This window comes from Aulonocara stuartgranti, assembly GCF_965226115.1.
Source record: "Aulonocara stuartgranti genome assembly, chromosome: 10".
Taxonomy (NCBI): Eukaryota; Metazoa; Chordata; class Actinopteri; order Cichliformes; family Cichlidae; genus Aulonocara; species Aulonocara stuartgranti.
Window position 1 is genome coordinate 6972136 of NC_138946.1, and position 20555 is coordinate 6992690.

The 20555-nt window shown below is 41.6% G+C and overlaps 1 protein-coding gene across 2 annotated transcripts in view; it reads left to right on the forward strand.

The window, feature by feature from the left end:
* Positions 1-1901: 1901 nt before the first annotated feature.
* vps37d (VPS37D subunit of ESCRT-I) overlaps positions 1902-20555 on the forward strand; it is a 47230-nt gene continuing 28576 nt past the window's right edge. Inside the window, exons 1-2 of one of the 2 annotated variants that reach the window (XM_082548448.1) lie at positions 1902-2048; positions 12025-12196. In XM_082548448.1, the coding sequence (XP_082404574.1) occupies positions 2037-2048; positions 12025-12196 (184 nt within the window). In that variant the 5' untranslated portion in view covers positions 1902-2036. Of the gene's footprint in view, positions 2049-2830; positions 3112-12024; positions 12197-20555 lie in introns of those variants that run through there. The other variant, XM_082548447.1, reaches the window with a different exon arrangement.

Sequence of the window (20555 nt, forward strand, 5' to 3'; positions counted from 1 at the left end):
TTTTTAATGGCCAGCATGAGGCGACTCATCTGGTTGCGAAAATGAGTCATATTCAGTAGAGCACAAAGTTCATTATGTTCCTTTGGTTCATTCTACAAGTCAGAAAGGAGGATTATCGAGGGTGGGCTCAACAGTGGTAAAAACTCTCAGCTTCAGGCTCCATAACGAGACGTTATAACAAGTGTGTGATGCTACGTCCATCTTTTATGCCATCTAATGCCAAAATTCTGCCACACTTCCTCCTTTTCTTACAGAACACTCGTGCTACAGCATATGAACTCTGGTCTCCTTTTGATGTGCCTTATAGTGGAGACTTCCTATTAGAGATGGCACGATACCACTTTTTTATGTCCGATACCGATACCGATATCATAAATTTGGATATCTGCCGATACCGATATGAATCCGATATAGTGTTTTTTAATCAACAAAACTGTTTTTTAAAATATCTTGCTGCATTTTGCAAGTCTGCAAGTTCATACTCAAGTTTAAAACAACAACTACACTAAAGCTATTCTGTTATACCTGTATACAAAAAAAATATTTCATAGTTCAGCAATACTGATCAATCTAATAAACTTAGACCTACACCATCCTCCCTATTCTGGTATTTTAAAGAGTACTTAGCGTAAATATTAAGCAACCTAACTAATAGGGTTCCAACTCCCAGCAACAACAAAAATAAATAAATAAAAAATAGGGAACCACCCCTCACGCTCCACCTCATGATGCTTAATCGACGTAATCAACCTTAATTTGATGCAGTGTGAAAAAAAATGCACAGAAATCAATTATTTTTCAAGAAATATTAAATAGATTCAACATCTTTCTTCAACAAAATTGCAGACTGCACAGATGGTACCTTCCCAAAGGAAAAAGTACTATAGCTTACTAGGGTATATATATTAGACTTAATAGTCACTATATACAGTAATTGACTTCTATTCATTTTACATCAAATTAAAACTTTGGGTGTCAGATAATTATTTATTAAAAGCTAGACATTTTAAATGAGAATAAGAAAGAAAAGTATGTCTTTGTGCCCCCTTTTCCCAGTTAATGCCCTATCGGCCCCCCTGGCTAAACTTTGCTAGATCCGCCCCTGCACAGTTACCAGCGTCAGCTACATAGAAAAAGATCCTGGTGTAGAAAGTAATATTAAATAAATTCTAACAACAGCTGATCAAGCTTAAACGTGCTGCTGTTGTTCAGCCGCTGGTTTTCTCTTTCTGGTGCAAAGTGGGCCAAAAACAAAGACGGACTCGCGACAGAAAAGCCGATCAGCTGATCATTTAAGCAGTTTCACGATTGAAGTAGCAGCCGGAGAGCGAGAGGCAGTCGCTCGTTAAGCTTAACGCAGGAATGCTTTACAAACATTCAGAGATGGACTTACACACTTGCTTTACTTCTCTCGGGGATAACTTTGTCGGAGATGAAATGCCAGGTTGCTAGCGAAGCTCCAAATGCTATCCAGACCACAGGTCCCCAGCCGCTCTATCACGTGATGCATACTGCTCCGACATGCTAACTTTCTGAGGTGAGTTACGGCGTGTTGCAAGTTTTGTGAGGTGCTTTCGTGATATTTAATGGATCGGATTACATTTTTTATTTTTCTCCGATATCCGATCCAGTCATTTAGGTCAGTATCGGACCGATACCGATACGTAATATCGGATCGGTCCATCTCTACTTCCTATAGGACCTACTTATTAGGGGTGCAACAATACTCTATCGATATTGAACCGCTCATACAATGCTTTTGGTTCGGTACGCATATGTATCGAACAATACAATTTTTTTAAAATTTATTTTATCAACTTTTCTTCTGACAACGCTGTCTGTGTTGAGCGCTCAGTGGATCTGCGTTCGACTACTCCACCTAGGCTGCACCGTGGAGTGCAGATCCACTGAGCGCAGCGCAAGACAGAAGCTAAGCTCATTGCAACATGGCAACTGCCTCAACCTACCCGAAATTGAACCTCCCCCATCCTCATTCAGATTTGGCATTTGGAACTATCTTGGTTTTCATGTGAAGCATGACCCTGTTGGTAAGCGCGCCATGGACAAAAGTAAAACAGTATGTCGGATGTGCCACGCAATGCTCAATTGGTGGGAACTAGTGTGTTAGCGCAGTTAGCTCTTAACGTGTTGACGCTGTCCAGCCCCACGCACGGGCGATCCGCGGTAGCTCGTTAACTGAGATTTGCCGTGTTGTGGCGTTAACGTCACTTCAAGGAGATTACCGCTGACAGCACTAGTGGGAACAACGAATATGACTGCACATTTATGCAAAGACAAGTGGAAGCAGACAAAAACAACAAGCACGCATGCTACAAACTTTACCCGAGACAGCCGTTAGCACATGATTCTCATTATGGGGACTTGATATGTTTAATGTGCTGCTGAGAATATAGCCCAGAAGAAGGGTATAGCTTTTATTTTGGAAAGAGCCATTTCTCTTTTCCAAAGATGAGTGATTTCTCAATCAGATAGATTTATTTATTTTTTATTATTTTGTTGTTTCAGCAACATTAAATTTAAAAACTGTACTTTTGAGTTAAAATATATATTTATAATTTTAATAAATGACAAATTAAAAAGGCATGAACATTTTTTTTGTATAGAAAAAATATCAAACCGTGACACCAAAGTATTGAACCGAACTGTGAATTTTGTGTATCGTTGCACCCCTACTACTTATGTGTTGTTAAATTAGTTCATGTTTAATCTGATTAATGATTAAGCTGGTCTACCAAAATTAATCTAATTTTCTTTGGAGGTCCCTTGTGCCACCCCTTGTAAACGCCCCTGATGTCAGTGCGGTGGAGGTGTTTTATTTTGAAGGAATTGACAGGAAGCGTGACGGCTGTCTGGTAGACGCTGTGTGCGGGACGGTCGCTGTAGCGCATTCCAATGTGAGCAGAGATGTAACCGCTGTGCGGACTTTATGTTTCCCAGCCGTGTTCAGCCGCAATTTCAAGGAATAAAATGTCCAACTTGAAGGAGGCCAGCACTTGTCCTGACGGCTACAGGGCTTTAAGCGCGAGTGAGCTGAGGGAGCTTTTACAAAACGACGACAAAATGGACCAAATCATTCGCCTCAATGAGAAGGTAGGGATCCTCCGTGCTCCCCCCAAGAACCAAAGTGCCGAGAGTAATTTGCTCTGTGTTGGCGCTTCGTTAGCAGTACCTCCTATTTTTTAGCACAGTTTTTGGGGGTTTGTTTGTGGTCATTGCTGAATATTCTGCTGTTTGTGGTCCTCATATTTGGTGTGCGGTGTGTGAAACAGCCCAGCTTTCAGTGCACGGCTCATCGATTGTCTGCGTGGCGAGCGGTCGGATTTCCAATTCGTTCTCATTAAACTCCGCGCTATTAATATTTGCGGTGAATGATTAATTACTGAAGCGAATGTAAAACTCTGGGATATCTCTGTGTTTGGTTCGTACAAGTGGTTTATTTCAGTCTGTAAACCTTCTCACTGGACAGAAAGCTTCGTATCGTGGTCTTGAAGCCCCCCCACATACGCGCCGTCATGTGGCTTGAGTCCTCGCTCCGAATTCCCTTTGAGAAATCTCGCATTGCAGATTTTTTTCATTTGCATGTGGGGTTAAACTCGAAGTGGAAGATGACTTTAAGAGAAAAACTAAAGTAATTACATGCTATTAAGTTCGGCGATATTTTAATGTACATAACGTTACACATCCGAGTAAAATTCCCACTTTTAAAACTGGATATGCTTAATCTTTTCGCTCAAGAGACACAATTGTAAGTTAAGCGGCAGTACTTCATTAAAGAGTTGTGTTACTGCAGTAAACTGCATCTTCGTGTATTGCATTCAAGCCGAATTGAGGAGTGGTAGCCAATCTTTAGAAAACGCCCGAAGTCGTGTTTGTAGGTTTTTGTAAATTTGCGTGGAACCGTGGTAAATATAAATTGGACATTTTCTAAAGGGAGTAACCACTCTGCACTTTAGAGAGGCGCATTTCCAGGGGGGTTGCATGGTGATTTTTGTGGTGTCAAGCGACACCACATCTCTCTCTCTCTCTCTCTGACACTCACACACAGACGCACGCTCATACTCATCTTTCCATCACTTAGTTATGGTAAACCTCATGTACACCTAGCTAGCGCGTCTTATCTTACCCAAGCTTTCAAGAAATCCGCATATTCAACACAGTTTCGCACCAATTCCTGAAATACTCGTGACCTGTAATGTATTGACCTGTGTTTCTGAACATGCATTTTCCAACATTATTTTTTAAGACATCTGATCAGTCTGGTATGCAATGATTTGTGTCCATCTACATGACATTAACATTTTCCCCTAAAGGTCAAAAAAGTCCACACTCGGAGGCTGGGTGGTTTGGTTGGTTTAGTGAATCATTTACAGCTCACATCAGAGACCACCATTTGAGTCCCACATGTCAGAGTTTAACACTATTAATATATGGAAAAATGAATTATCAAATAAAACATGCTTTTAATTCTCACTGAAAACTACTCTGTTAGGGTTAAAGACTTAAATAAAAATAAACTCTGTAGTTGTTACGGAACAGCTAAAACTGCTGTTACACTCCTTTGAAGTCCACTGCCTGGGGCGGATGCTTATTTGGTGCATTGTAATGTAAATTCACCATGGACAAAACACAGTTACCCTCTGAAGACAAAATTTTCATTGCTCTGACCCAAGCCAACCATTCGATGATTCACATGGCTATTAAAGCTGTTCAGTTTAGGCCTTACACACTAGTAACGTTTAGGATATCAAACCATCTAGGTTTAGAGATGACCAAGCTGCTCATTTTAGTTTAGAATATAAAAGAAACTGGATCTTAATGCCTAAACACACCTATCTCTTAGGTTTAACAGACTAAATACTACTCCTAGAGCTGGTCCCAAGCCCGGATAAATGGATAGGGTTACAAACATGCAGATTGTCAAAAATTAGATTTCTGTACCGGATTGAGGCCTGGGTTAACAACCGCTGGTGCTGCTGTCCAACAGGGTGCCGGTGGAAGCTGTGTTACTGTTGGCTGAAGACAAAGGAAGCGGAAATGGGGAAGCCGTGTTAGAAGGCAGCGAGAGAGATGGGGGTGAAAGTGGGGCTTTAACGGGAAAGAGCTGGCTCATGTGATGAAAGGTAGGTAGATTAGGGTTAGGTGCAGGGACCAGGTGTAAGGAAAGCAAGGTTTGGAGACTTGGTGGCGGAAGGCAGCTGGGTTAATTTAGGGATTAAACACTAATCAGTTTAGTTTAGAAAAAGAGCATTGGTTGGGTTAAAGCCAGTGGTTGCCATGGAGAGTGTGCATCCATAGCCCAGTTGTTTGGGGTTTTTGTGTGTTTTTCTGTGAGATCAGGCTGATGCATTAGGATCTAATGAATCAGACACTTGCAGACAGATCTACACCAGTTGTAACCAGACGTCTTTTTCTTGGGCCCCATTCGGATGAGTTTTGCCTTGGGGTTGCTCAAACAGAAAAGGCTCTCAGTTGGGATTCAGCAGCTATAGAATTGCAGTGCTTTTTCACAGCCACGGGTAGAGTAACAACAACAGCGTGTTCACTGAAACGTAACCATTGTGGATTAGTCATCCTCAAACACTGCAAGTGTGCTTAAATCGATGGAGCTAAATAATTAAGAAATGCAATTATTTTGCATTTTGTTTGCAACCCTCTGCATTGTAGCAGCATAAAACACAGTATTACTGAGACAGAAGCATGAGAGTCACATCATTAGAAACGACCCTGGCTCTGTGTCGTAGATATAATTAAAACCTGGAGTTTTGAGCAAGTTGGTATAATGAAACTAGACTCGTGCAACAGGTCTTATTTCTGATGCGCTGTTAGACAGTTTGACTTTGGGAGGGCTCTATGAGAGTAGGGTCACTTTGGGAGCAGCCTCAAGTGGACATTAGAGGAACTGCTGTTCGGGGTATTTTTGGGGTTGGCTTGGTTTTTAAGCTCTGAACGTTGCTGCTTCACTGATGTATGGGATTAGTTAATAACAATAATAATGCGGAGCTTAAATTGGTTGAAAAAAAAAATGAGCAGCTACCAGTCTACCAGTCAGGTTGACATCTGTGAGAGCCATTCATTCCTCTTTTGTTCCTGCTTTTGTTTTGTTGTGATACGTGTTTGAATACCAGCTGTGTAATGCATTACTGCAGGATGCTTAACAGTTTCTGACATATTCAGCAGGAATTAGAGCACCGATGTTGGTAGGCTGAACAAGACCCACGTGTGTCCGACTGTATGACATAAAGGAGAAACGACTGCAAAGATGTTCGGAGCGCACAGCTTGTGGGAACATCAGAAATCGCTCACACGATGTGACAACAACACAGCGACCCACTGGAAAGCTGATAAAATGTCAAAACATAAACTGTAGCCTACACATGCCGTAATCACTGCTTGCTGTTTCATTAACCCTTATCAGTGAGGAATGGTATCTGAATCACTCTTCAGACTAAATGTGGGGCGAAGGTGGTGTTTACGTGGAACCTGAGGGGTATGCTGCCAACATAGTTCAACAAAGCCAGGCTTTCTTTGCTTTAGCTGGCTCTAGCTGGACTTTCTGCTTCAGGGTCTGTGTACGCTCACATAAAAAGGGGTGTGTCATGCATCACATGACTCTTCTTCCTCAGAAAATGATCCCCGCGAGAGATGTTATCAGATTATGATGGTGATTTAAAAATCTGTAAAGAACATGAAAAATGTAACAGTGAAAAGCAACAACATAGAAAATGAGACAAGCTATTAATGCTGCAGAAGGTCATTAATCTGGTGATTTAGCACCCAGAGTGATAAAATAAACAAAGAAATCAAGTTTTCTATGTTAATGCTGATTTTTATCAGTGCTGCTGTTTTATTTCTAAGATGACAGCTGCACATTAGAGCTCTGAAACGTGGGACTGGACACATTTAAGCATTGAATGTTACTGTCTCATAGCCTAATAGAGGAGTCATGGAAATAGCTTTTGTTTCCTGGCAGATCAAAGTGAAATTAATTTGAATGATTACACAGGTATTTTCACTGTGTGTCTATGTGTTCTTGTAGCTGCAGTTCAGAAGTGTAAAAGGGACCTCGCAGCAGATTAGAACCGACTATAAAGACTGTTCATACATTTTCTACATCACAAAATTAACACAAACACAATCCTGTGATAATGTTACGGATTTTGCATTTTATCCAGCGGGTTTACTCAGGTACAACTTAGCAGCTTGCACATATAAAAATATTTGCCCAGCAGATTATCCGTATTACACTTAAATCATGTTATAAATAAAAGAATCAGTAAAAAGCGTGACGCGTTCAGCCAAGACTTGCAATGCAACCTGCTCCTAACCAGGTTGGGTGTTCAGCACGAGTTGCCATGGTGATTTAGACACTTTCATGACACAGAACTTAAATAATCGAATCATTAAAAGAAAACAAACATAAATAATCAGTCTGACATTTTATTTTACTGCCGTGCATCATCTGTTGAAGCCTTAAAGTGTGAACCTGAGCCAGTCTTTAGTGGTTAGTTCAGAGGAAACTGCTTAAACAAATTCTTTAGAGTCATATCTCAGTTAATGTAATATCTCAGCTGGTGTGAAGATTGTATAGAAACACATTTTAAGCCTGTCTTAGGGGTAGTTTGATCTGTCCAAATAATATAATGTTAAAGATATGGCATTGAGTCTTTATGGTCCCGTGCAAAGACTCAGAACACCTTTTCCCATTTACAGCAGTTATTTTAGTTATGCATGAGAAATGTTCACTTTAAACAAGAGGACACAGGATAAAAATGCCACTCAGTCCCACATGAAATGGGATACCTGACCACTCTATTTATAATCAGCCACACAACAAGCTTCATGCTGTGTTGTATTTTCAGTTGCGCTTCATTACTTCATATTCGGATGTAGTTTTTTGGTGTCTGGAGATCTTTCCACTTTGCTGGGCTCTTTAATCTTGCAGACTGGTAAAAATCATCCTCGGAGGGGAAACCAGGTAGAGACAGACCTCACGTAACCGCTAAACTTCAGATCTAGGTCATCTTCCCAGTGATTCTGTGTGAACATGAGAATCACAACTAGCTGAAGACTTGGGGGAGGGGATGAGAGCGGTACATTAAACATGGGGGGGTGGGTTTATGTGGTGGAAGCTGTCAAGTACTGAGCGCTGGCATCCAATAGATTCATTTACCTTCTTTGTCTTTGAGTAAAATTACTCAAAATTTGCTTGACAAAATTTCATGAAAATTGGTGAGGAGGTGGTGTTTGGGTGAAGGAGTAACCCATTACATTTTGGTGCAGACTGGATGACTTGCTCAAGGTGAACTGCTCTCCCTGAGAATCCTCCTAGTTCTTTGATGAGAGAAGGTTTGAATTTTAATCTCCATTTTGCCTTTTTAAAGGCTATTGAGGGTTTTCCTGGCTCAGAGTGGGCCTTCAGTGGAACGTCATTAAACTCGGGTGGTCTGCAGAGAGTCTGCATTGTTGTTCGACAGAAATCTTTGCATTTCCCCTTAAATCAAACCACAAATCCCACATGATAAAGTCTTAGTAAAGGAAAAGCTTCACTGTCAGTACATGAGTCATAGGTTAAAAACAGAGGTGTACAATTGTATTTAAAAATTCAAACGCTTTAGAGCCCTCTTTTGTAAATAAAAGGAGGGCTTTTTAATATCTCGTGTACTTATCATTTACACATTCTTCAGGGTATTTTGGAGAGTGCTGCTAGTGCTGGTTTGAAAGCTTTATTGTTTAATCTAAAAGCTTAGTTTCAGCTCCTCTTCCTCAGAAAGTTGGTATGACGATAATGCTGCATTGCTGGTGTAGACCTCTAAAGTGCCATCAACCGCGAAGCATCAGTGTAGCTGCCACCATGTAGCTTCAAACTTCCATTTAACGCATTAATATAACTGAGAATTTTATTTTATTTTTTTATAAAATGCTTTTGTTGGGTGATAAAATCAGGACTTTAGCTATGATTTTACATGACTCTTAATGCCCATGCAGTCATCTGAGTAGGAGCGAGGCAGATAGATGTAACGTTATCCCCTTTATCTGTTTACACCAAACACACACTGGTTTCTCATTTGTTGAGGAGATGTTACTGTTGGGATTGAACCATAATTCACTGCATCATCACTTTTTGGGATACTGGGATACAATCCGGACCTGCACTGGGTATGGTTGGGTTAATGCTTGAACTGATGCTAGTACCTGGAATTCAATGCTAGTACCCTTTAGTATTTAGTATTTTATTTAAGTTCAGACCTCCCGCCCCCAGCCACCTCCTCCAGCTTTATCAGAGGGAATACTGAGGTGTTCCCCAGCCAGCTCAGAGATGTAATCTGACAGCCTGAAGAAGAAGATGCCAATGTTTCACTAGCTGCATCATGTTCATTCATGGATTCACTTTTCAGGCTGTGAAACGCAGTACACTCTTCACCTTTTGGTTAGATTTTGTTTGATCAGGTGTCTGATGTGCTGTCAAGACCAGCTTTGCAGTTTGTGTTACAAATTTTGCAGACGGCATCGTGTAACCTCGCGCAAGATTACTTTGGGGTTGCCGCAGCAACGATTGCAGTTTGTTTGTTCGTCAGCACGTTGCAGGAGTGACGTCACTAAAAGCAGTTTTTTTTTTTTGTTTTTTTTTTTTACGGTTTATTAAATGCATGACATTTGTGAAGTTAATGAATAAATGAGAAAATAACGGTGATTTTTTTTAAAAAAAAAATCAAGCAGCGTCATTTGATATTTTTCTCCTACATGTGGAGATTAGTACAGCTGCCTGCTGTGACCAAGAAGAAAAAAAAAACGCCCGCTGTGAGATAAGTCAGAGTCAAAACAGTTTCATGCAAGACAGCCAAACAATGAGCTAGAAGAAGATATAAAGCTCTGAGAAGAGTGGGCGAAACTCGCAGTGGGTTCACAAAATCTGCAGGGGGGCGACGCCACATTACACACTGTCGTTTGATCCATTATTGTTTTTATAAAAATATTTTTCTATCTCGTTTATGAAAGTCTTCATAATCATACAAGCTGGCTCCGTGACAGGAGACTGTCAGCGCAACACTGCTTCCTTTCTTGCAGGTACATACTCGGTGTTGCGTGAAGAATTCTTTAATGGAAAAGACTTTTAAGGCCTTCAATTTCTTCACAGACTGAGTTGTTAAATTGGCGGCTTGAGCCTCGTTTAAGACAACAGGAACACCTTTTTTATTGCAGTTTACGTGGCAGAAGAAAACAACAATGCGTCGCCTCGTCTTCTCCAGTGCAGAGTTCCTGACTCTGAAGTGTCATTTGTCTTGGGCGGTAAACACCGCCAGCCTATGCATCGGAATACAGAAAGCACTCCCTCGCTGAAGACTGCAGCAGTTGTTGTTTGGTAAACTGGGCGGACCAGCCGAGGCAGGAAATGCGTCCGTTTGGATTCTTGTTTAAGGAAAGAAAGGAGCTTTATTGGAGTGTGAGTGTGAGTTGATCTGTATTATCTTTTGATTTCTGAGAATGAATGAAAAGAAGATCTGACATCCTGTTTTTCAGCAGCTCAGACAGTCATCCTTCTTTCGACCTCAGGGCAAATTCTGCAAATTTTTTGAGACTCATCCATCCTTTTGATGACCCGGAAAATGCGAGACAGATGCACCGTGCAGCATGGACTCAATGCAGAGGGCTTCAGGCCCAAAGAGGCTGACCGCTGAAAGTGAGCAATTGAGCAAAAAGAAAGTGGCGGGAATGTGTGAAACTGACTCTTTTAACTTTGTGAAACTCACAAAGTGGCATTGTGTCTGTGTTTGAGACGCCAGCTGCTATTGCTGGGACCAGACTTAAAGGGAGTGGCTTTGAGTTTAATAATTTATGGTGGTCTCATGCTCCAGTGACAATATCACATTTACCACTCCTCCTCCCCATTTACCCAGATCTTACTCCTTTATCAACATTACGGCTGCAAACAACAGCATTTTATAGTTATCACACTTGATGTTTTTTTGTTTTCTTTTAAACCTTGGCGTTAGCTTTCTTTTATGTTCCTCTTTCTTTACACAGCAGTTTTTGCTGGTAGCCATTCGTTGTGCTTGCGATTAGTGATAGTGTGAGTGGCTGATCCTCGCTTTTCCCTCATAGCACAAAGAAACTGTAGAGGAAGAAAAACAATATACACTGTTCAATTTAAAAAAACCCAGAAAAACATGAACATTAGAAAAATATCATGTTTTCTTTTTAATGAGAGACAGTGTAACAATATTGTGGTGAAATAATGAACATGTGACTGAAATGCATCACTTTAACTGTTTAGGAATTTGAGGCATTTTTATGCACCGGGCATCATTTTCAGGGACTCAGAAGTAGTCAGACTAATAACTGATAAGCAGCATCATGGCCACAGAAGACCAGTCCCCCCATTCTGTTAATTCATGACAAATTAAGTCGATTTCAGGAGCTGAAATTGCAACAGGAGCGCCAAAGGGATGTGAATATATGTGAAGGTGGCCATCAGGAGACTGAAGAGCCCAAATAATCTAGTTATTTAGAAGGAATCACAGAAGACAAAGTGGATGATCACAGAATTATTATTTAAATTTCTAAGAAAAAAACCTTCACAATATTTAGTGTGTTGTCAAGAACACTTGAGATAATAGGTGTATCATTTTTAAGGTCCACAATCAGTTTCTCTCACTGAAGTGTTAAAAACATCCTTCTAGTTAAATTTTTTGTCCACTTGCTTCTGAGCCTCTGAAAATGAGGCGCTATGTATAAAAATGTCTGTAATTCCTAATGCAGGTGATGCAGTTCTTTCTTGAATTACAGCACAAAGTCTGCAATTAGCGTTTTGATGGTTTATACACACCACAGTCAAAGTCGGAGGCAAAATTGCAAGAGATGTGTCATTGCCCAAATACTTTCACTGTTCTGTGCAGCACTGTGGCTGCACAGCTGTTCATGAGCCGGTTGTCACGAGAGTCTTTGCATGTACGAGGGAAAAATGTCAGCTAATTTAACACTAATTGTTTTTCTTTCCCCTCACAGTTTCAGGAGCTCCAGTTTGACAGGGAGATGCTGCTGACCTCTAACCGGAGTTTGGCCGAGGAGAGCCTCGCTCGGCGACCTCGCCTTAATAACGGCAAGCTCCAACTGGCGGAGAAATACCGGGAACTGTCCAACCTGGCAACCACATGCTGGGAAAAACAGAGTCAGCTTGGTAAGTTTGCCCCCACCGCCGAGGAGACAAAGACGGGGAGGGGGGAAGGCCAGTTTTGGGTTTTTCTTTCTTTCTTTTTTTTTTTTGGGTGGATGGGGTGCCAGCGCAGAATCACTGTCAAGACATAAGTCAAGACGAGTGTGGTTGTGATGACAGGGTCACTGGTTCAGAGTCCAAAACCGGGTGAGTAAATATGGGCTTTCTAAGTGAGAGTGCAGCACTGAATTTTTCATTTTTCTGATGATAGCCTCAGAGATTTCAAAAGGTTCAACCAAAAGAAAAAATTCCTCAAATCCAAAGGAAAGGTTTCATCCCAACCACTTAAGGTTTAAACTAATTACACACGATAACCCACAGCGGCTCCTCGTTGTCTCTTCCCCATGTGATTGCACTAAGAAACACACACTCGCTGTTGCACACTTTGAGACACAGAAAGCAAAACTAAATGTAAATCACGTTTGACTTGATGCGACACCCTCGCTGGTTCAGAGGATGAGATGATGGAAGTTTCACGTCGGGAGTGCAGCAACGCTTCAGAGTGTCAGCGAGACGAGCCTTCAACCGCCTCGGCGTGACTGGAGTTCGGTCATGGGAACGAAATGGAGCATATCAAATGCCAGCAGGAAGCTTGCAGCAGTTGTCAAGGAATTTGTGGGGTGAAAGGGGCCTTGTCTTTGTTTAGGGAAGTCATGCTTTTGACGGCGCGGCAGCAGCAGAGGATGTCCTCTAAGCCATGCTCCTAAATTTTTAAGCCTCGTGAACGAGTTTAGACATTCCTCCAAGAACAGTTGATAAAATAAATCCTGCTGCATGAGTTTCCATAGGTAATGGCGGCTGCTGCTGCTTATTTGTAAACCTAATGTGTGAGTTTGTATGGATCAGGTCTAGTGCGTGGTTTCTGACACAGCTGCCGGCCAGCGGTGGAAGTTGGAACTTGGGTGGAATTTTAAACTTCCTGTCAATGTGTTCACGTTATTACACAGATGCTATCCCACCTCCCCTGCAAAGCAGGATGGGCGGGGGTCCGTACTTCCTCTCCAAAACATCTGATTCTCATTTGGTGCTGGAGGAGTGTGTGTGTGTGTGGGGGGGATGAATGAGGCGAATAATCGTAGCGGAGACAAACGTCGGAGTGGATCAAGGCAGACAGCTGTATTGTTTAATACATCCTGCAGTTTGGTGTAGGGAACGCTGGCCTGGGTGAGCTGTAGTTGTAGTCCCCGGGTGGAGCTGAGGCCTTGAGTGTTTCTGCTTCAGTTTCTCACAAATATTATTGGCATTGTTTTCCACTGCTGCCTTCTCCTGTTACACTAGAAACCAAGAGCTCTGACTTCCATGGGATGGAAACCCACTAAAAACATGAACATATTGTGGCTTGTTCAGAAATATTTGTTGAAGATGTTCTTTTATGACAACCATCAGGTTTCTAGAGAAAAGGAGGAACAACACTAATGAGCGGGGGGAAATGAATGAAGAGAAACTTGAGATCGCTGGAATGTGACACAAAAGAGGACTATGTTGCCAAAAGAGACTCCAAAGCTGGGATTAATGTTCGCAGATCACGCCAACTTAACTGCCTAACCAGACCAGTAAGATTTACTAGTTGGACCTCTTTAAACGGCAATATTTGTAAACATAAAAGTTACCTGTGTGTGTGTGACAGGTGTGGAGGTGAAAACTAATCTCTGGACCAGTCTCCAGTTGCACTGAAAACACAAATTAGCCCAAATAGAAACTAGTGTTGGTGTGACTTTGCACAAACTGGGTAGTGTTTAACTAGTAAACATTGACAAGGTACACAGTACTGATGGGGTACTTATAGATGGCTGCTCACACTCAATCAACAGCCCTGTTTCAAATTTAAAAGTAGTCACCATGAAAGAGAGGGAAAGAGAGAAATTACGGCTTCTAGAGACCACTACTCTACATCATCCATTGGTTACTGAGGTCCCATTGTGCAGCCTCAAGCTGTTACTGTGTTAACATCATAGATCAAGTGTGCAGAGGGTCAGTTTACCACTGCCTTTTGTAGCCGGAGGAGTTGCCCCCTGCTGGTCAGTAGAAGTAATACAGCTTTAACCCCTTCATTTAACAAACAATTCAAGCCAAAGGAAACCACAAGGCTTGGTTAGGTTAACACATTTCTGTTATAGAATTTCCTTTTGGGTTTACCAATATAGGTTAAAATTACATATTAATCAGTATACGTGAACCTAACCTTAAACAGGTCACTGGGAAACTGGCAGATATTTAGAGGTTGAGCCACTCATGTGTTAGACTCACTTTTCAGACTGAGAACCTCTGACCTTGAGGCCCAACAATAAGACATTAATGCATTATTTAACAAGTACTCAGCACTCTGTCTGGACCGCAACCGCGTTCGAACTCCGCCTTAGTTTTGATTTCTGTTACTCGATTTCTGCTACTGTATCTGTGCACAGACAGGCAGGCATGTAACTAGAGACTATCTTCTGATGTGATCGCTACAGCTGTGGCGCCACTGACTTCTCATATTTAGATGCCACATAAAGAAACTTTAAACGGACACTTGGATGCATTCAATGTACGTAAGAGTTGGCGACTGCCACCCTCTGCAACCCAGATAAGCAGCAAAGGTTGGATGGATGTATAAAATATGATGTGAAATATAAATAATGTGGATCATGGGTGTAAACACAGACCCCTTGGCTGCCTCCTCCTTCCATACCCATTTACTCACAACTTTAGTAGCCATTTTCACACAAACCTTTATTTTTCCCCAAACTAAAAACCCACCAAATTATTAAAAAACACATTTGTGGCCAGTTTTTCTGAGCGTGTTTTCCATGATGAATTTCTTGTGGCTCAGGAGATGGAGGGAGTTGTCAACTACTCTAAAGGTCAGTGCTTCAGTCGCTCGCACCTCCATATGAACACCTGAGCCGAAAAGGTCTGTTTGCTATTTACAGATACTTAAAATGACAGCAGCTTCAATCGGTCACGATATATGGAAGCCGCTGTAACTGTAAGTTGTTTTTAGTTGGAAGTCGGTCCACAGTTACAGGCGCACGCGTGAAAAGAAGTGGTATCTTTGCTATATTTTACTTTGAAAAGGATTCTTGGACAGCCTATTAGTAAAGCAGAGGAAGTCCAGCTGAGGCAGGTAACTGTACTGAACAGCATTTCAAACTTTGGATTTCTCAGTCAAGTCACATTGAAATCAAGCTCAAACATCAGCTGATAGCATTTCCAATTTCCTGGATTATCGATTGCATCTGAGGGGAACAAATCTCTGAAACTGTCGATCGGCTGTGTTATCAATTCTCTTTGTTTGGGGGTCGGGGAAGAGGCTTCTTGGGCTGAATCTCATAATACTTAAAATTTTTTTACATTTTACAGTCTGGATGCCGCTAGTTTCATGTCACAAATTTGCTCGATTAACTGCATCGTTCTTTCAGTATCCTCATAGTCTTTTGTTAATGAGAAAATAATTACTGCAAGGAAACGCTACCTGGTAGTGATGTTCCCTTCGCCCTGCCTTTGTTTTCTCGGTTTTTCAAATGAGGCATTAAAAGCTTTGCTTGGGTATCACAGCAGGGAAAGATTGAATTATGGGTACAATAACGTGGACGTTTGACAAGAGCTATATTTGTCCTTATTGCTCCATACTGCTCTACATTGAAACACAAGAACAATGCTGTTTTCTTCTTCTGTGTGGGTCGTCAGCTTTTGAGGAGGCTGATATTTTAACGTGTTGTCGCCTCTTGGCCAGGACTCCCTTGCAAAAGAGGTTTTTAATCTCAATGGGACTTTTCCTGGTTAAATAAAGGTTAATAAATAAATAAATATTTGCCCGAGGCACATTAGCTCCAGTCTTATAGAGTGGTATCATGTATGTAGCCATCGAGTGCATATTTAATTAACCTTTCAGTGGTTTTCCCCTGGGTTGACAGCTTTGCGGTGGGCCTCAGCTAGGGAGTTGGGGGTGGGGTATCTTTTGCCTATCAGCTGCTCTTTTTTCAAATTCAAAGCTGAGCAAGAGTCACCCCCACATTGATTTATGTGGTTTAACCCATATATGGAAGACTTTATTGCTCTTAGAGCAGTAGTTCTCCTTTTTTATAGATGCCTAAAGAATTCAGACCCAATGATTTTTAAATTTAAATAGTCTAAGTTGAAATTCACATTAAATACAGGTTGTTGCAATTGCCAAACGTCACCAAACTCTTGTTTCACCTTATAGTTTTCATCCAGTTGGCCTCAACTGACCTGCAGTGGCTCAACAGTTTGCTGGTGGGGCCCATGGTTCATTTTGAGAAACACTCTCTCCTACAGTAACACAACGAGCTGTCTTCATTTAAAATAACCTTGTCTTTATGTCGGTTGTCTCTGCTTCCTGCTTGCCTCTACTGACTAGAAGCACAGAGTGAAACAGACATGCGGTGAAATCGAGAGCACAGGAGAGACTCTTGTATTGCGGTGAAGTTAAACTAGTACACAAAGAGTATAAACGGTACACATGTAATATGTTATCTTGACTTCCGTGATAAAGACAGAAAGACGGCGATAAAACCGAGAGCAGAGGAGAGAAACTGTAAACGAGGACAAAACACATTAGAGACTCAACCCTGAAACACAATCCTGAAATTAAACTAGTGCACATGTTTAAAAAAACAAACAAAAGTAATGCACAGTCTTCACATGAGAAACGTGGTGAAACCAGGAGCAGAGGAGAGAAACCAACTGTAAAGACTGTACTAGTTTCATTTCAGGACCGTGGAAGCAAAGTGTATATAAAAAAACACAAATCTAACATTTTTGGTGTCTCTATGGAGGGGACAGTCTGTCAGTAGTTGGTGGGAACATTTGTGTGTATATTTCTTTATTTTTCAGTGATTTCTGTTGCGAACATTGGCAGTATGCAAGTATAAATGGTTAGAAGCTGCTTTTGTCCCTTTCTGGAATCAAGGGCCCATTATTTTAATGATTACTGATTGGTTTCACAGTAGATCTGCCACCTTAATTACTGCAAACTGGAAATATGTTGTGTAAGGTGCCAAATCTTGACTTGTAGCAATAGTAAATGAGGAGCACATGAGGACAAAATGGCCCTCTGGAAAGCGATGGATGATCTCATAGTCCTTGCCTGTTGCAACTGGGAACCATTTTACCCACTGTTAAAGCTATAAACTATGTAGACTTCATATGAGGTTTGATTTTGAAGAGATATCAAAACTTTTGCCATAGCTGAAAACATGAAAATGAGGCATGGCAGCTTTGTAACGCCGCTTGTCAGCGCTGCGAGCGGAACGGTTGCTGGCACCAGTTTAATCAAACCGTTGTAGGTAGTCGGATCGTTGCGGATCGTTTGAGGCCATTGAATGTTTTCAGCTGTTTGAATTCTGTGGTTTACTAACAGCGACCTGACTGCACCTTTCTTTTATATCCACGTGCCTATCGCTTTTTTACGTTTTTTAAATTTTACAGAGTAATAAGAATGAAAGTGCAGATATTAATATCCTGTCATAAAGCAATTTATAAAAGCAGTGGCCTCTCAATAAGTTCTCTTTACACCCACATGTTCAGGACAATCAGAGGTCAGCATTAGACGGGACTGTACTTGCTGTGTCTTGTTTCATACTTGTAGCTGGGTGTGGTCATTAAAATGGGATTATTGGCTTTCTTGTTGCTATCATAGCAGATCTAAATGAATGGGAACTGTGAGACGGGGCTTTTATGTTCCCTTCCTTTGTGGACCCAGCTGACTGAGACTATCCAGCACCTCTGCTGCTGGAGAACAAAGTGCCTAACCAAGCTTTTTGTTCGGGACTTTCCATACTCTGATTTAAATAAAAAGGATTACACCCTCTGACTGAAAGTCAACAAGTCACTTGTGGGTTTGAATGATTTAAAAGAGCTGAACGTTTCTTCGGGTTTCTCTGCGTGTGGATTTAGACATTTATGAGGCACTTGGCCTTCTGATATCATTCACTTTTCGACTGTGTTAGTTGGCTCAGTGTCTGTTGCATATTTTAGAGATTCAGAGTGAGTGAAGTGGTGTCAGAGGAGATGCAGAGCAAAGTGAAGATGCTGAGCGTGTTGCACTCAACTTGGGTGCATGTTTCTACCTCCGCTTTCAGCTCGAGGGCTGCACGTGTGAGTATTTAATCCAGGCTATCGGTGTGACCGTTGTTGGCTGCTTCACCACTTGCCCTGTACTGACCGGGTGGTGTTTAAACACTTTCTTTAGCAGCTCAGATATAACTTAATGTGCATATCGATTTTCACAGGGGCAGCACTTTGAGCAGAGATATGCAGACCTCCCTTTTCCAATGCACAAAGCAAACAGCAAACACAATGAGGGAATCTAACTGTCAACAAAAGACAAGTGGGAGCAAATCACAGGTACAGACGATCAACCACAGTTGGAGAACAAATGAGGGCGGAGCAGACGGTCACAAAGGAGGGAAAAGTTAGATTAGACATAAGAGAAAACTAACCTTCAAAGTAGAGCAGGAAATGACGAGGGAACAAATGCCACTAATTTCAAAACAGAAATCATCTCAAACACCCAGGACCCCAGAAATAGGAGCTAAAACCCGTCACCAGGCACCCACCCATGGACCTCGGTATCCTGTCCCAGGATCTGGCCCCTAGGTTATTTGTTCATAGGGTTTTTTATTCTTTTTTCTTTTTTTCTTCAAACGTGTTCAGTCTGGCCTCTTATCCAAGACACTTTGCTTTTGTGGCCACTAAGGCTTCTGGGAAAATTCAGCACCACCACATTGTGTCCACCACAGTGAGCTGGTGATTTTTGGATGTATAATGGTGACACTAGTGGGGACAAATCAAAGCAAACATCATCTTGTCTTCACTAAAATTAGAAACTAGTGACCAAGCCCACGAATGCTCATAAGGAAGGTTACTGAGGTCATGAATCATGAAAGCTGATGGGTCAGTTTCTCATAGAGGTCTATATGATTGGACCTTTTTGCTGGTGGGGTTTTTGCTGGCACAGATTGGACCTTTGTGGGGTGACTAGGCACATAAGCACAGTGAGTCTGCAGACAGTAGGAGTCAGAGTTGGCTCATCTTACAGACATTTTGGGCCTATTCAACAAAAGTGATTTAAAAACCTATTTTGTCCTTGCAGGCCATCAAATGCAGTTTTAGATTGTCTGCAGGTGGATCTGATTCCTGTTGGGTTTGTATTTATTAAAAAAAAAAGGCATCTGTATCATTGTAACAAGAAAGCAAGTGCACAGCAGCAGGAGTGTTCGAAATGGGCAAAATCGAAAAATAGATTGAATATGAAGCTGCGAGCGGAGGTCTTCAACTTGTCGGGCTCCAGCATTAGAGAGCGGTCTTAAAGCCAAGTTTAATCCCATGAGCTGTGCTGACCGTGGAGGCTGGAGAAACATCGTTAACCCTCAAAAACTCAAAGAGCAGAGAGTGAAGGGGCAGGGAAAAGACGTGATCGAAGGGCCACAGCCGCAGATGGGAAAATCATCTTTACACTTCAAATCTTGTTTCTTTGGCTTTCAGCAAAGTGCTAGTTTCTGTTTTGAGCATTTTTAGAAGAAGCTGTGAAGCTGTTATCACACTTGTGTAGCAGTTTGTTGCATTAGAGAGGACAAACACAAGGCTGATGTGCTGCAGGCGGTCTAATTCACTGCTGCTGACTTGCTAGTTAATTTTCAATCCTCTGATACATGCAAGTCCTGCAAGGGCCCCATCTGCAATACCGTGACCTATTTGTGTGTGATCGGCGACAGATCACTTCCCCGACATCTTGAGCTGCGTTTCTTAACTTGATTTCTTGTGTCAGTGCAGCAAATTTAGCAACCTTCGAGGGGAAAAAGATCGCATTAGCTCTTGTGGAGCGTTGGCTTCCACATGTTTGTGTTTCCAGCTGCTGCTCCATTAGTCGTACTCATTGATATTCCGCAGCCTTCGACCCGAGAGGACATTATCAGCAGGACAGGCGTGCAGTGTGCGAACGTGTCGTGCTTAAAGGCATAAATAGACTCTAATAAAAGCCATTTCTGTTGGTCATACAGAGTAAATCGGTTCACTGCATTCCCAGTTCACTGATCGGCCGAGCTAACGTATCGCTTTTCGGCATGCACACCGGAACTATGAACAAATTTATTTATTTATTTTTAGCATGGTTCACTGGGTTTTATTCATTTATTTCTGGGGATAAAAGCAAAGAAATAAAGGTTAAATAGAAATCATCAAAAGAGAATAAACACTGTAAAGATAAAAATGGAATCTGGCACAGCAAATAAGAAAACTGCATAAATAGGATGATGATAATATTCATTTAACATCAATAGCAGTTACATATATACACGCACATGCATGGACATTAAATCAG